Source organism: Psittacula echo (genome assembly GCF_963264785.1).
Source record: "Psittacula echo genome assembly, chromosome: Z".
NCBI classification, from domain to species: Eukaryota; Metazoa; Chordata; class Aves; order Psittaciformes; family Psittacidae; genus Psittacula; species Psittacula echo.
The window spans coordinates 84,051,133-84,067,279 of record NC_137742.1 but is presented as its reverse complement, the minus strand read 5'-3'; the positions used below and the strand labels follow the sequence as shown (position 1 = coordinate 84,067,279).

General features: G+C 56.4%; 1 protein-coding gene across 1 annotated transcript; it reads right to left on the bottom strand.

The window, feature by feature from the left end:
- Nucleotides 1-1,590: 1,590 nt before the first annotated feature.
- On the bottom strand, nt 1,591-14,502 carry SLC9A5 (solute carrier family 9 member A5; the record flags this gene model as incomplete). Its single annotated transcript, XM_080637187.1, has 16 exons — nt 14,348-14,502; nt 9,039-9,341; nt 8,193-8,356; nt 7,806-7,884; nt 7,232-7,409; nt 6,877-7,097; nt 6,489-6,691; nt 5,700-5,789; nt 5,526-5,596; nt 4,545-4,674; nt 4,242-4,330; nt 3,928-4,054; nt 3,628-3,798; nt 2,689-2,758; nt 2,326-2,457; nt 1,591-2,042 (listed from the first exon to the last, which is right to left on the bottom strand). The coding sequence occupies exons 1-16, from the start codon at nt 14,478-14,480 to the stop codon at nt 1,591-1,593; spliced, it is 2,613 nt and encodes an 870-aa protein (XP_080493313.1). The 5' UTR covers nt 14,481-14,502.
- Between the last annotated feature and the right edge of the window lie 1,645 nt (nt 14,503-16,147).

The window sequence follows — 16,147 nt, the reverse complement described above, 5'->3', positions numbered from 1 at the left end:
GTCTGCTCCAACTTAGCTTTATTGAACATTACAAAATACTCTGCATATATTTTCACATTAAAACAATATTCTTGCAAATAAGAGATTAAGTCTTGAGTCATCCAGGGTGCCCATGGCTACAGAAAACACTGACTCAGCTAGGGATTTAGTATGGCCCAGTATCAGCAATCAAAACCAGAATAAGGCATACCAGAAATGCAAAACTATATAAAAACCTTTTAAAAACTTCATCCAGTGGAACAGGTACCAAGCACAATAATAGCCTTTGTTGAGCCTTGCTGACAGCACCAGGGGGTACCACCAGCTTGCCTGCTCCACACTGGGCTCACTTACCCAGTGCATCCAAGTATCCCCAAGTGTCACCTGCTGTCCCAGCACACCCCTGTAGCTGGAACAGGCAGTTATTTACCTGCTCTGGGGCATTACCAGCCCAAATCCCCATTCTTCCTTCAGAGGAGCTAGTGCCCAGCTGCTGTGCTGAGCTTTTGCATGCAGAGCAGCTTTTGGGGAGCAATTCTTGGTCTTTGGGTTGACACCAGGGCTGTTGCCACTGGATTCTGCCAGCCTCTCAGGAGGGCCCAAGGGTGGCTGGAAGGTGGTGGCAACAGACCTTGGAGATGCACTTGGTTCTCACCTATCACCCCTGTTGCTGATGTACATTCATACCTGCTGGTCCTTCAATCCTTGCCCCATGACCAGCCCTACCAGCTGATGATCCCCAGGCAACTGGAGAGACTGGGATTTGGGCAGGATGAATACCAAGGTTGCTATGAAGGGCAGCTGCCCCCTACCGAAGTCTGAAAGCTGAACACGGCATTTTTGAGAACACACCCAGGCCACAGGCATGAGGCTGGCACAGGCAGGTTGGCTGCTAGAGGAGCCCTAGCATACAGGTTAACTAGCCGAGCTCCTCATGCAGCCAGAGCCCAAAAGAGCTGCTCCCAGTCCTGAGAAGGCCTTGCCTCTGTGGTACCTCCATAACCCAGGAATGCAGAGCTGCCATGGCAAGAAGCCCATCTCTGACCTTCTGGGTGCATCCATGCATGCTGTGAGGAACCAGCACTGTAGCCACCTTAAAGTCAATAGCCCATCACTGGGTGTGAATGGGCTCCCATCCACCAGCACACCTCCCAGTGCTCTCCCCAGAGGTCTACTCACAGCAGGTTGGAGATCAGATCCACCATGCTCCTACACCCGTGAGCAGCCACAACCCATTAACCAGCACCCACACACCCCAGGGCAGCACAGCCACTACAGGATGGAGTCCCCTTGGGATCCTAGCCCTGGGAGGAACATCTCTGCCCTCCCAGCTGCAGAGATACATATCCTGAGAGGAAGAATGACGTTTGGGGTCTGAGTGAATGGAGGCTGGTACCTGCTGTTGCAGCAGAAATCCCAATTATTGACCAGTTTGTATCAGTAAGTGCATAGGCAAAGCCCACCCTGGAGTGCCACTCTGGGAGGAGCAGTGGGTTCTTCTGCCACTCCTGGAGTTTATGGAGACACACAAGCTTTACAACTCAAAACAGCAGAATGACCACAGCCCTCATCCCTTTTGCCATCCACAGTGTGCCCTCAGAGGTGGCTCGCTCAGTTAAGCATCAGCCCCCTGTGCTCTGCGGTTGGCAGCACCCTGCCCTGCTTCTCCGTGGCCATAAAAAGCTGCATTTCCTGCTGCTCTGCACCACTGGGGTTGCTGTCACTCTGTGACCGCCCATTCTTAGAGACATGGCTGGGAAACTGGAAGCAGGAGCTCTGCTCTGGCACAACTTGGCTCACAGGCTGGGGTTGCTCCTCCAGAACAGGGCAGGCGAACCTCCTGTGCTGAGGTCCACTCTCAATGCCTGGCGGGGAAGCAATGCTCTCCAGGGAGGAGATGCTTTGGTTCCACGCCTTCTGCATATCCACTGGCACGATTTTGGTGGTCTCCGAGGAGATGTAAACAGCCAGACCAGCCTGATCTCCTTTCCATGGCAGCTCCTTCTCTGCCAAGGTGGGCGAGGGAGGGATGATGCAGGGGCTGGGGCAAACATCCAGGCTGTCTAGGGCTGCAGAAGGAGTGACAGTGAGATTTTGCACAGCTCTTGGTTCGTCCTTGGGCTCTGCAAACATTGCAGAAACAACCACTACCAAATGGTCAGCTGGCCCACACATGCAGGAGCCACCAGGGAGGCTCTGCCATGCCTCCAGAGCCACAGAAAACAGGGATTCTCCCATTCATGCTCTGCTCACTTTGGGTTTGCCCAGGCCAAAGCAATTTAGTGGCCCAGGAAGGACAAGTTACCTTAACGGCAGCTGCCCTGGCATGGGAGCACCAGTGCCTACCAGAAGCTGTCTTTCCCTGCAGGACCTCATCAGTGGCTCGAGCAATGAACACAATCCCTTCGTCATCCTCTCTCTCAGTCTCTGAGCTATCACTCTCCTCCTCCTCGGAGCTGATCATCACCAGGACAGGAGCTGCAACCAGATGGAGGGAGTTGCTTTAGAGGATGGGGCACCCTGTGGGGGAGGACTGCACCCATGGGAGAAGGACTTGGTGCTAGTACAACCACTTGTGCTGTTGTGCCACCATGCTGGCAGTAGGCAGGCACAGAGGTCTGCTCCCATCCCATCCCATCCATCCCACCTCACCTCACCCCATCAGGTCCGCATGCAGGACTTGCAAACCTTGCCTGCCACCCGCCTCACCAGCATCCTGCCAGGGGTCATTTCTGTGCATCTTGTCATTGGGAGCCTCTCTGGTCACAGAGATGTTCTTCTGTGAAGGAAGAGGGACCATCTGGGACCTGCCCGGAGCAAACCCCTAACCCCAGACCAGACGGCCCTGCAAGATAGGGTAACCCCAGGGACCCAGCCTCCCACCCCAGCCAGATTCCTAGCCCTTAGGCATTGCATTTTCATAGCCCTACAACAAACAACTCAGTTTCAATGGCTTCAAAAACCTCCAAATGAGAGAAGATACCTAAGGCTCAATTTAAGCCACAAGGCCTGGATCTGCAGCGATGTTCAGGCTACTTTATGCTGAGTGATCTTGGAAAACAAACATGGGGCTTGCTCAGGGCTTAGGACTGCTTTGCCCAGGGAAAAGCCACACCACAGCAGTGTTGGGATGGTGAGGACACATGGACATGTAACACTCACGTGCTCACACAGAGCATATGACAGGCTGAGAGGGCTGGGCTTTTTCAGCCTGGAGAAGAGTAGGCTCTGGGGAGACCTTAGAGCAGCTCCAGTGTCTAAAGGGGCTACAAGAAACCTGGAGAGGGGTTTTGGACAAGGGTCTGTAGGGATAGGACAAGGGGGAATGGCTTTAACCTGACAGAGCGGAGATTGGCTGCTCCATCCCTGGCAGTGTTCAAGGTCAGGTTGGACGGGGCTTGGTGATGTAGTGGAAGGTGTCCCTGCCCATGGCAGGGGATTGGAACTGGATGAGCTTTAAGCTCCCTTGCAACTCAAACAAGGCTGTGATTCTATGATATGCAGGACTAAGGTGAGATTAGCAGCTTTCCCCACTGTCTCTGCAGCTACTGATGCCCTTCAGCACCTCACCTACACCCCACTGACTGCATCCTGGGGGAGACCAAATCTCAGAGCTAGGAAAGGAGCAGGAGGCTGGGGAGTGCTTGCCTTTTTCCTGCCCTTTTCCTTCAGCCTGGCCTTACTCTTGGAGAAGCAGATGTTGTGCTTTGTGGACTTGAAGGTCTCCAGCCGCCTCCTCATATTCTGACGGAAGATTTCTTTGTCTTGGCGCTCTTGTTTATCTGGAGAGATGAAGTGACGGCTGTAGCTGGCCTTGTACTGGCCGAGGGAGAGGCAAAGAGACATAGGGTGAGCAGCTGGCCCCACAGAGCATCCTCCATCCCTGCTCCTTTTGTGGGTACTGCTACACTCAGGGTCAGCTGCACACTATGGCGAGGGAGCACTCACCCGCCGGCGTGGCTTGTACAGGCTTCCTCGCAGCACGTGGTGCATTGCAGCATCCTCCTTGTCCCGCCGGCTCCGCACAGTGTCAATCACCTGCATGTCCAGGCACGCGCCACTCCCACTCTCCCTCCTGGGTGGAGATGGAGATGGAAATGGAGGTGGAGGTGGAGATGAAGATGGAGTTGGTGGGACTGGGCTATATGCCCCCATCCTGTCAGCCCTCTGCCAGCCATGGCACAACACATCCCCAGGGAAAAGGGAAGATGCAGGAGTCCAGCGAGATCTGCCCTGGGGCTTGGGGGGATGCTTGTACTCACAGGAGGTTTGTGACTGATGACTCTGAAATGGATGTGCGGCTGGGCATTGAGGGCAGCGCCAGCTTGGCAGCAGAGAACGCATGTCCACCCTGGAAGATGGAAGGGCAAGGCTGGCAGCAGGGCAGCAAGGACCTCACTGGTCTGGGGGTCCCCACTGCCTGGCCTGCGGGTACATGTGTAGCCATATATGGTGGAGCCACCACCCCAGGCCACCAGCTCCTGCTGGGGCCATCCCACCACCTGGTCCCCACCATATGCCCCTGGTGGGGAAGCTGATAGCAACATGCATGTTCAGCTTGATACCTGGTCAACGAAGCTGATAGCATCACGGATGTTCAGCTTGTAGTAAACATCCCAGATCTCATCCCGCAGCCTGTAGGCAGATTTCCGCATCAGGAGCTGGCTCAGGTACTTCTTGTCAAACTGTTCCCACCTGCCATAAGATGAAGACATGGGTGTTTAGCGCTCAGGGGTACCACAGCCAGGGACCCCTGCCCATGTAAGGTTGAGTGTCCAAAGCATGGTGAAAGCAGGCTGGGCACACAGGACCTGGCTCTGCCCAGGGACACACTGCCAGGGAGAGCAGGAGCACAGGGGACATGCTGACCTTTCATCTCTTCCCAACGGGAAGTCAGAGACAAGTGGGTCTGTGGGAGTGGAACTGTGGCCAGCAGCTGCCCAGCTGGAGCACTTCCCTTCCAGGAAACAGGCTTTTCTCATCCTGTTCCTGTTGCTGTGCTGCAGATAAACACTACCCAGGCCTTAACAGGGCAAGTCCCTCCTCAGCACCCAGCTCTCCACCCATGGAGAGTCACTGGGCCATAGCCCATGCCCCATGCCCCATCCCTGGCAGTGTTCAAGGCCAGGCTGGACAGGACTTGGAGCAAGCTGGTCTAGTAGACGGTGTCCCTGCCCATGGCAGGAACTGAATGACCTTTAAAGTCTCTTCCAACCCAAACCATTCTATGATTGCCACCACCATGGACGCCTCATGCCCTCCCAGTAGCTCCAGCACAGGCAAGCAATGCCAGCTCCTGCAGCATCCCCAGCTCCACCTGCCTGACCTCTCTCTACGATGCTTTAGGTACTTCAGTCTGCTGCATAATAGGAGGCCGATGGTCCCTTTCCAGATGGATTGATGGATGAACATACAGCCCTCTTGGTCCTACTGCCCTGCCTACATCAGGGCTGTCCTCCGGGGTGGACCCTGCAATGTCCCCATGACTGGCATTATGTCCCCCTTCCACCTGATGGCCAGCAGAGGATCCTGGCTAAGACACTCACTTGTCCCTCCAGTAATGGTAGCCATGGTGCCCCACAATATCCTCCACTGCTGCCATGATGTGATCAAAGGCCTTGAGCGAGGAGAAGAGGGTGAGAGCAGTGACAAGGCTGCAGGTGCCCCAGGGGTGCTGAGGCAGCACAGGGAGCCAGGCAGCCTTCAGTACCAGCACCTACATGCTCATGCAGCTCCTCGTTCAGCGTGGGCTTGTGGTGGTCACTGCGCTTCACCTTCAGCCACGTCACCAGGGGTTTGATGGTGAGGCCCTGGAATTCAGGAAAAGGCAAGGGAAAGACTGGGAGGGCAAGAGGGTGAGTGGCTGGGGCAAGGGAAGCAGAAGTAACAAGAAGTCCCTAAACCATGTCACTAAGGGACATGGATTAATGGTGGACTTGGCAGTCCTGGGGTAAAGGTTGGACTTGATGATCTTAAAGGTCTTTTCCAACCCAGTTGATTTTATGAATCTGTGAAGTGACTGGGAACAGCAGCTATGCCAGCAGCGCATACCCCTACCAACCCGACCCTCTGTGCCTGGACCTGGGCAATGCTCTCATGTCCAGGGCAGCAACCATGCAGTACCTCATCAAGTCCCCCTTCCTCTAGGATCATATCCATCCACCCTTTGTCTCCCCTTCCCAGGGTGCAGGGACTGCAGAGCCAGGGCCATCAGCAGCATTGTAAAGAGAACATTCTCAACACACTGTTGCTGCTGTTGGAGCCAACCCCAGAGCAAGAAGCCAATGGGGAAACAATGTGGACCATGGCCCCACCATTGCAACAGTCACCACCATGGCCCTCCACACCAGTCTGGTGATGGACGAAGTGCCAAGAGGCACCAATAACCAAAGGTCACTTTAAAAGAAGTACTTGCCCCAAGCACATGTCCCCACGCATCCGCCTGGCCCCCCAGGCCACCTCTGAGGCAAGAAGGCAGCACTGGAGAACGGCACAGTGCCCATCCTCACCTGCACAATGACAGTGAAGAACACCACCACAATGGTTGTTGCCACAAAATAGTCCTTGGCTTTCACCTTTGTCCTGTCCAGCAGGATGACGAGGGCAAAGGCCACAGCCCCACGGAGGCCACCATATGACATGACCACTTGGTCTATCCTGTCCAGAGGAATGAGGCGGAAGCGGTTGAGCACACAGGTCTGCAGGACAACACCTAGGGAAGAAGGAGAAGGAGAGCCTGGGATGCTGGCAGGGATGTTGGGATGCGCCTGGAGATGGGGCAAACCCCAGTCAGGAACCATGGCTGGCCTCATACCCGAGCATTTCTTGGGGGATGCCACTTTTTGATATGAAAAGAGCTGAGTGCTACTGGCCAGAGGCACCAAGGGGCAGACTTACCCACAGCTCTGAAGAGCAGGATAAAGAACAGGGTGCCCAGCACCAGTGCTGTGTCCCATGCCCATTTGGAGGTGTCCACTGCCGAGATGCCCAGAAACATGAAGATGATGGTCTCTGAGCTGCTGGCCAGCGTCTTCATGGTGTACTTGACTGTGGTGCGGGACTTCTGGGAGATGTTGGCTTCTACATACTTCTTGCAGCAGATTCCACAGAAGGTGACTCTGCAGAGGGGCAGAAGGAGTTGGCACAACCTTGCAGTGGCATGAGGGGTAGGCCTGCTCACCACCTCTTGCTGCTTAGCACTGCACCCCTGATTTCCTGGACCCCCCACTCCATGGGATGCCCCAGAACTCACGCCAGGATGGAGGAGAGTGAGACCATCTCAGCAACAAGGTATGCAACATAGGCCAGGAGGAAAACGAAGAGTGGCTCGATGATGCGCACGTGCTTGGTGAACCGTGTGATCAGGGCCAGAAGGAAGGCAAAGAGCAGCCCCACAGCCGTGCCCCCCAGGCTCACCAGGAAGAAGGAAGCTGGTGGGGGGAGAAGACTCATCTGCACTATAAGCAATCGAGCCCAGCTCCTGTGCCCCCATGACCAACCCATGCTGGGCTGCCCCTTGTGCTCCCACCCGGCTCCCCACCAAAGTGTCCCATGATGACAGCCAGGATGTGGAGACAATGCCCTTAGTGATATGCTTCAGTGGTGGTCCTGGCAGTGCTGGGGAATGGTTGGACTTGATGATCTTGAAGGTTTTTTCCAACCTGGTTGATTCTATGATTATGATTCTATTATTCTGATTATGTGACCACTGGGATGGAGATGGCAGAGCTGTAGTGCTTACTGCCACAGAGTAGGACAGCACCTGTGCTTTCCTACAGCACTACCATGCTGGAGAAGATAGAAGGGCTGGTGGGGCACATACTCACCTACCCCCTTCACGTAGTCTGTGGCACGGACATGCTCTGGGCCCAGCTCCACAAAAGAGTTGAAGACCTTGTACAGGACCTGCAGGCAAGGCAAATGCCTTGGGGAAGGCAGGGTATTATCCTGCCTTGAGAGGGACAGCACCCAGCACTCATGGGCAGGATGGACCCTGCAGAAGAGGCATCACCCACCCCAAATCTGCCAGAAAACACAGCTCATCTCAACAGGCAAGGCAAAGTCCCACAGGGCCAGGAGAGAAGAAAGGCCAAGAGAGCATTGGGCTGCCCCCTGCTTAGGGATGTCACCTGCATCCTCTGCCTATCCTGGCGGGCTCCAGCACTCTGGCCCAAACCTGACTCCACATTATGGTCCCCCAAGCTCCAACTCACCACAGTGACAGCATCATTCAGGAGAGACTCGCCAAACACGATGATGAAGAGGGTTTCATTTACATGGACCTCTTCAAAGACAGCCAGCACTGCCACAGGGTCCACAGCTGAGATGAGGCTGCCGAAGAGCAGGAAATCCATCAATCCAGCTTCAACACCTGGATCTGCTAGGACAGAAGGACCAAGTTCAGGCAGACCATCTGCTCCAGAGTCCCTCTCATCAGCCTGAAACAAGCCAATCCCTCATCTGCTCCTGTTCATTTGGCTGCAGCATCCCGCCTTGGGACGCGGTGGGCTGAGCCTACGAGTGCTCCCAGACGTCTGGGGTCTCCCAGGCAAAGCACATTCTTGCTGCAACATGAGGGCAGCAGGGCTTGGATGTCCCCCTTGCACCCAGGTGCATTGCTGCCCCTCCAGTAGGTATGGACCAAAGTAGGCTTAGCAGCCCCACCTCAGGTCCAGGCATCAAGTGGTTCCTGGGGACTCAGGAGAGCTCAAACCACAGCCCAGGCCCCCGAAGGCCAGTAGCTCCAGCCAAGGACAGGGAACACAGCAGTGAGCCAGCAGAGCTAGTCAAGGTCTGGGACAAAAATAGCAAAGACATGAGTCACCCAGTGCCAAGCCAGACCCGTTTGTCCTGCATGCTTGACAGTCTTGCCAGAGCACAGTTCCTGGGATGTCAGGACCCTGCTCCTGCTATAATTCCTGGGAGTCCATGGCAGGGCCAGGCAGTGGACTCTGAACCTGGGGGTGCTTTGCACCCCCAACCCACCTTTTGAGTTGGGTGATAGGGATGGCTGGTTGGGTTGGGGATGTGGTCTAAGCTGAACAGCCCTGTGCACGCACCCATAAGCCCAGCCCGGTGCAGCCCCCAGAGTGCAGTGCCGGTGGTGAAGGAGTTCCAGAGGGTGCCCACCACCGCGTAGGTGAGGATGGCACCAATGTTGTCGAAGAACAGCCGGCTGGGCATGAAGTAGCCTGAATCGAGCACGATGGGGGGCAGAAGGAAGAGGAAGAACATGTTGGGCTCCAGCTGGTACTCCGCTTTCTTCGCCACAGCCAACACGATGCCCCCCAGGCCCAGCCCCAGCAGGATGAGGAGGCAGCTCTCCGGCACAATGGATGTCACTTTCCTTGACAGATGGAAAACTAGAAGGAAAGGAGGAATGAGAGCATCAGCCAAACAGACAGAGCATCTCAGATCCACAAGCTCCGCAGAAGGCTTGGTTGACACATGACGGGCACCAGGGAGGACAAGGGAGCACTTAAGGGAGCTTTGTGGCCACGTGTCCACAGACCTTCCAGCTAGCTCCCAGATCATGATTTCACATCCCTAACATTTTGGGATCTTCCTTTCCTCCTCAGCCACTGCCTATCAAGCCAAGCAGCCAGGCATTTTGCTTTGCTTGGCCTCTGGTATCTGCCCTTAATGGATCAAAGTAGCCAGCAAGCACATTCACAGTGTCACAAGCAATGCTGGCTGCTGTCTGAGACATCCTGGTTCATCGGGGCACGTTACCCCACTCAGAGATGAGGATGCTCAGCCCTGGTGATGAGGTGACCTTGTTTGCAGCCGTCTGAGCAAGCAGGGGGAGCAGCATGCAAAACACTGCAGCACTAGGCAGTCTCCATGCCCTCAGCACCAGCTAAACTACCTGCATGCAAAAACCAGGCACATGGGAGCTGCAGATCTAGAGATCAGCTTATTCCCTGAGAGGTTTGGACCAAATCTTAAGCTGCCACAGATCAAAATATATTTTTAAAGCCTGCAGGCTATGTTCTGGTATTCATCCATCAGCAATGTGGCAGTGAGCCTGCAGCTCAGGTGCAAGCCAGTAAGACGTCACACCAGACAGCACAGGACACTCGTTCCTCCAGGCAGCCTTGTCCCCAAGGCCAGGGCATCCCGTGTAATCACAAATCATTCCAGCTTTCTAGTGGGCAAGCCCCCATCCCTGAGGATTTCTCCTACCTAGAGTAGGGTGCTGTATTTTGGGTACCCCTCAAAGGGCAGTGCTTGGGGCAAGGCTCTTGAGGATCACAGCAGTTTTGCTCCCCTCATTGTTGAGTTCTGCCATTCATCCAGCCCACCTCTCTAGCTTGACTTGGTCATCGAATGAAGAAACCTCCTCCTGCGCATTGGGTTCCAGAGCCACCTCTGCCCTTGAGCAGCCAGCAGGTACAAGGGACAACACGGCAGCCTCTGAGCCGTCAATTGGCTGCAAGCCCAGCCCTGCTGCCAACCCAAAACCCAGTCCCTAAAGCCCTTATCTGAATTAGAGATGCCCATTGCTTATGCCAAGTCATCCTGCCAGAAGGAAAGCTGTGCTGTGGTCACACACCAACCCTAGGTCACTTGGCTTCTTTCCTCTTTAGGAACCCCCACGGACACACCTTAAGTTCTGCTTAGGCCAGGGTCCTGTCTCCAGTGCCGTAGACCTGGAGGCAGCACTTCATCATCAGGATTCTATGCCTTTGACTTTTCCCTTTGAACCTGTCCCAGCCCTGCTCTATCCTTTCTGGGGCAGCTCCCAGAGTCCCTGAGATGCAGACACCCTGGAAACTGAGGCCATCGGCTCCTGTTCTTCCTTTCTTCTTTCTTAACACCCCTTAGTTGGTTTGCTTTTTCATTGCTTAGTTGATTTTTTTTTTCAGTTCTTTTTTGAGCACTGAATTGCAGGAGATAATTCAACCTCAGAGATCTGGTTCTTATCTAGAGACAACATCTTTGAGGCCTCCACCAAATGTGCAGGCTAAGGGCTGCCTTTCCTCCTGCTGAGACCTTCTCAGTGACCGGCACTGCTCCTTGGCATGGTGAGCCATGTCCGTGCCATCCTGGTGAGCTCCAGCACTGCTTCCCTGCCATAACACACCAGGAGCACTGCCTCAGCCATGAGCAGAAGGGTAACCACCTGAAGGGGAAAGAGCTGCAGAGCACCCATGGCCAATCCTCCATCACGGCTCTGTGGCTTGGCTGCAGAGACTAGGGCATCCCATTTGCCCCCAGCTGCCTCCGCTTGATCCAGCCATGCAGGCAGAAGCAATACGGACACTACAGCCTTCCCAGCCCACCCACAGCCTGGGGAAGGGCTGGCTGAGCTCCAGCCCAGCGGAATTCCTGCTAAATGACCACAGAAGCTGTGGTAAAGCTCTGTTCACCCCACATAAGCCAGGCAAAGGCAGCGCTGGTGGGTACATGGTGCCTGTAGCATGCTGTGAAATCACTTCCACCCACTGGAACACAGCTCCAAAGTTTCCCAGAAAGGAACAAGGCGTTCGGCCTCTTTCTGCACGCTTGGGAGCATTGCCAAGATCCCTGCTCCGACAACCCATCTGCACTCTCCGTGCTGCAGAGATATGCCCTACCTGGCTGCAGAGATTTGGAAGAGCTCACAGAGATGCTGTGGGAACATGGCTCCCTGCTGTCATCCATCATTCCTTCCCTCAAGCCAAAAACTTGGGCAAAGAAAGGAGCAGCATCAATGGGAAAGACCTTGCTTGTTCACAAAGCCCCTGGCTGAGGGGGAATGCTGCCATCCTCCCAGGTGAATAACAGCACACAAGCTCCTTTGTGCTGTGGGAAGCAGCCAGTGGGGACGAATAGAATGAGCTCTAATTTTACACACACTAGTCAAGGATTTCAGTATTAAAGGTTCCCACAGCAACAGTAACTTAGCCACATGTGAATTAACTTCAGAGCCATAATCCACTCTCAGGCATTTATAATACACAATTTGCCATTGGGAAGACTCAGGTCCAAAACCTGCCTCTGCTTCTGCGGTGCTGGAAGAATGGTGGAACACCTAAATCAAGACATGAGCACCTGAGGACAGAGGTGATGGTGCAAAGGGAGAGGGTTGTGACCCATGGGGATGCTGCTGGATGGAAAAAGTTGCCACCATTGCACTTAAATTCAACAGCAATTCAGCTCTTGACTTCCAGGGTAACCAAATTCTGACCAAGGAACATCATTAGGTGTTCAAGGCCAGGTTGGACGGGGTGTGGAGCAATGTGGTGTAGTGGAAGGTGTCCCTGTCCATGGCAGGGGGTTGGAAACGGATGAGCTTTAAGGTCCCTTCCAACACAAACCAGTCTGGGATTCTATGATTCTGGCAAAGTCCTGCCTATGGGGGAACTGTGGGAGCATGTCTGGGGCAATGCTGATCACTTCCCTCTCCCCACACCCATTCAAGAAGACCTGTGCTCTGACCGGGGACGTAAAAGGCAGCAAAGGCCAGATGACGCCTCGCTGTGCAGGAAGGCAACACCCAAGCCAGTTTCTCCCCGCCCAGGGTGTTTGCTGGCTTGGGGCACCCTGGCATCGTGACTGCCTCCGAGAACAGAGACCACAGTGTCATTTCCCCATCACCCAGGCGCAGGGCCACTTCCTCCCCTGCAGTCACAGGGCTGTGAGCTGGCAGCCCAGTACCACAACTCCAATGGCTCCTCTGCACCAGCCTACACCCAGTGTCCATGGTGCTGCAGCCGGCACCGTCCCTCTGCTCCAAAGCATCCTTCACCCCTGGCTCCACTTCCTCCGGGCTCCCATGTGCTCTGGGGACTACGTGTGCCACCTCCAGGGACATCAGCTGCATGGTCCCATGCCAGGGAGCATGAGATCCTGAGGCTATGTGGATGTGATCTACTGAATGGGACTGCTCACAGCCATGCCCCCAGGTGTGGATGTTGCTCCTGGCTTCAGGCTCCCAGTATCCATTGGACCCACTGGATGCAATGAGCCAGGCAGCCCAGAGCTACCGACCACCAGGGTTGTGCCTCCAGATGACAGTGGCCATCAGCTCGCCTCAGGCCTGGAACAGCATGGGATGGTTGGGGACTTAGGAATGGCCCCAGCTTGCCCCCCCCACAGCATCCCTGCTCAGATAAGGCAAGGATGATGATGGGAGCCCATCAAGGGAAACCCACACAGGGAGCAGCTCCAGGGAGGTGCTTGAGAGAGTCAAATAAAAGCCACGGAAAGGAATCGCCTCTCTCATCTTCTGCAGGTAGGAGAAACGCACTCAGCAGCTGGAGGTGGCAGAGCTGAAGACAGAGGGTTACATTTTTAAGCCTACGGCGCCCTTTAATTCTTTCCTCGCGATGCCTTAGGTCTCCCTTGTGAGAAGGCGAGAAAGGAGAGAAGCACGAGCTCCATGGCAGTGGGTTCAGTGATTCTTGGGATAGGCAGAGACCAGCCGGTACTCACAGCAGAGGCTGAATACTGTATACCGAGACCTATTGCTGGTCCCTGGCTGCTCAGAGTCTCCCCCACCTAACTCTGAACCCACATTTCTTGAGCCAGATCCAAACTATGAGGGTGCCTGTGCCCACTGCCACAGGGTCTGTGCCCACAGTGTGGCCTCCAAGGAGGAAACAAACCTGCCTCAAGGTCACGGCCTCATCCCCTGGGCCCAGCACAGGGGCACTGTTGGTGATCAGCCCTCTGGGGACCCTGGTCAGCACCCACACATGGGCAACCCCTCCCCAGCACCCAGTATGCAGGGGGGGCACAGCCCTGCAGCACCTCACCCACCTCCTCCTTGCACCTTCCTCCTCCTCCTTTCCTCCCCCTGGTTGTGTGGTCCGGCACAAGCATCTGAGGTCATGTGAATGTGCAGGGGATCACCGGCACGAGCCCATCTCCAGGCTGCTGGGGACACGTCTTGCCCAACACCTGCACCAGTGGGTGCACTTCCTGGCGCTGGGGGACTACCAAGCAGTCTCCAGCCCAGCTGATAGCATGTGCTATGCCAGCCTCTGGGGCACAGGACATCTTTTGGGGGCATCTCTGCTCAGCTCTTCTCATGAGCCCTCCCTCTGTGCCCACCCATCCATCCATCAATAGCAGGGAAAATGGGCCCAGGCCCCTGCGTTGCTCCTCGGGCTGTGCCTTCACTTTGTCCCACGAAAGGGGATGGGGGATGAGCCATGGGGTCGTGCCGGGCATCACAGCACGGCCGAGGACGGTTGATCAGATGATGGTCCCCATTTGTCCCTATGACCTGTGTCCCGGGAGGCAGTGGCACCTCTCACCCCGCATGCAGGGATGTCGTATCCCACCGTACCCTCTCCGCGATGGGCGCAGCAGCTCCCCGTGCCCCGGGGGACCGGAGCTGGGGAATCGGTCGCGGGGGACAAGACATACGGACACTCACCGATCTTGGCTAGGCTTGCCACTAGGATCCAGGCGGCCACCAGGCAGGGCGCCTGCACCTCCTGCCACTGCCACCGCAGCAGCTCAACGCTCGCCGGGGCGGCAGGGCTAGGGGAGGCCGCCGGCGGCTGCATGGCCGCATCCCTCCGCGGCGATCCTGCCGCTCCCCGCCGCTTTGCCGCGATACCGGCCCCCGCCCTCGTCACGCGCACGTCCCCCGCCGGTCCTGCCCCCCTCCGCCCCACGCCACCGGCTCCGCCAGCCCCTCCCTCCAGCCAACCCTCTCGGTACTGCCGGGGGCCCCGGCACTGGCCTGCACATCCCGCGCACCCCGCTTCCGCCCTGGCTCGACTGCACCCCCCCCGGATGTCCGCCTACGCCGTCCCCGACCCCCTCCAGTGTCCCTGCACCACCTCCGCTGTTAACCCTGCCACATCTCGGCCCCCTGCGCCGGACCCAGTTCCCCCCTCCGTATCAGCCTGGTGCCCCTGCACCGGTCCCAGTACCCCCGTACTCTATGCCAGACCCCTGCCCCACTCCTCCCTGCAATTTCTCTGGTGCCACCCGCATCACTCTGGTGTCCCCTGCCCCGCTCCTCCCTGACACCACCCCGGTACCTCCTGCATCACCTCAGTGCCTCATGTCCTCCACTGGCACCCCTGCTCTGCCCAAGTCCCCTCACCCTGGCTCAGCCCTCCTGCACCCATCATGTTCTCAGTCTCCCCAGTCCCCCTCCTGGTGCCAGCCAAGACCACCCATTCCTGCCCCAGCCGCTGCCTGAGCACCAGCCTGGGAGCATTCCAGAGGGGTCCCTCTTCCCTCCTCAGCCTCTCTTAGACACCCTTAAAAGCTCCCACTTGCCCACCAAACCTAGGCTGTCCACTTTGCTCCAGGAGGTGCCCCGTCTCCCACATCCCATTGCTGTGGTCCCAGATCTGGGGCCTTGTTGCCTGAGCAGGCAGTGAGGGATGCCCAGCAGCCTGGGGAGCAGTGGTGCTGCCTGGCAGAGGGCAGGAAGGCATGGTGGCAGCACATTTCATGGGGAGCCAGCTCTGAGCTGCATTCGTGCATCCCTGGAGCATGGACAGAAGGACACCTTGTCTGTGGAGGCCCAGGAAAAGTCTTGCAAGGGCTGCGCTGAGAAGCAGCTGCCTCCTGTTTCCCTTTTAAGCTGCCAAAGGTGTAATTAAATCCCCCTTTGCCTCGCCTCCCGCAGGCTGGTCCTGCCGTGCTGCCCTGGCCTCTTGGACCCAGCCTGTGCTACTGCATGGGAGTCTCTGCAGTCTGTTCACACCTCTCTCCTACTGGGAGCCCAGGCTGGAGCCAGGAGTGAGGGGAACACCGCTTCATTGTGTTGGGCTATTGGCACTGCCCAGTATGCAATCAAAAAGAAGGTCAAATCACCTTTGCTAAAGCTTTCCTTGAAGGGCTGTGCTTTGTGCTGAGTCCACGGGAGATGAAATCTGCCTGTGTCCCCATTCCTGGTGCAGCCACGCTTCTCCTAGAGGTCCTCCCAGGGGTTCTGGCTCCCCTTTGCATTCTCCTTCCCAAACTCACCATACAACACTACCCTGTCCATTTTGGATGTTCCCGTTAACATCAACACCCTGCATGCGCAACAATCTCGTTTGTATCAACACCGGCCTTGGAGGTACTGAGCTGCCCTGCTGGCCCCCAGCCCTGGGGTAAGATGCACTGGCACCCCGGAGCGCCACGGAGCCTGCTGGAGCGTCCCCCAGATCCTCCTGGAGCCCGCCGAAGCATCTCCGGAGAGTCCCCTGGACCATCCCCTCGACCATCC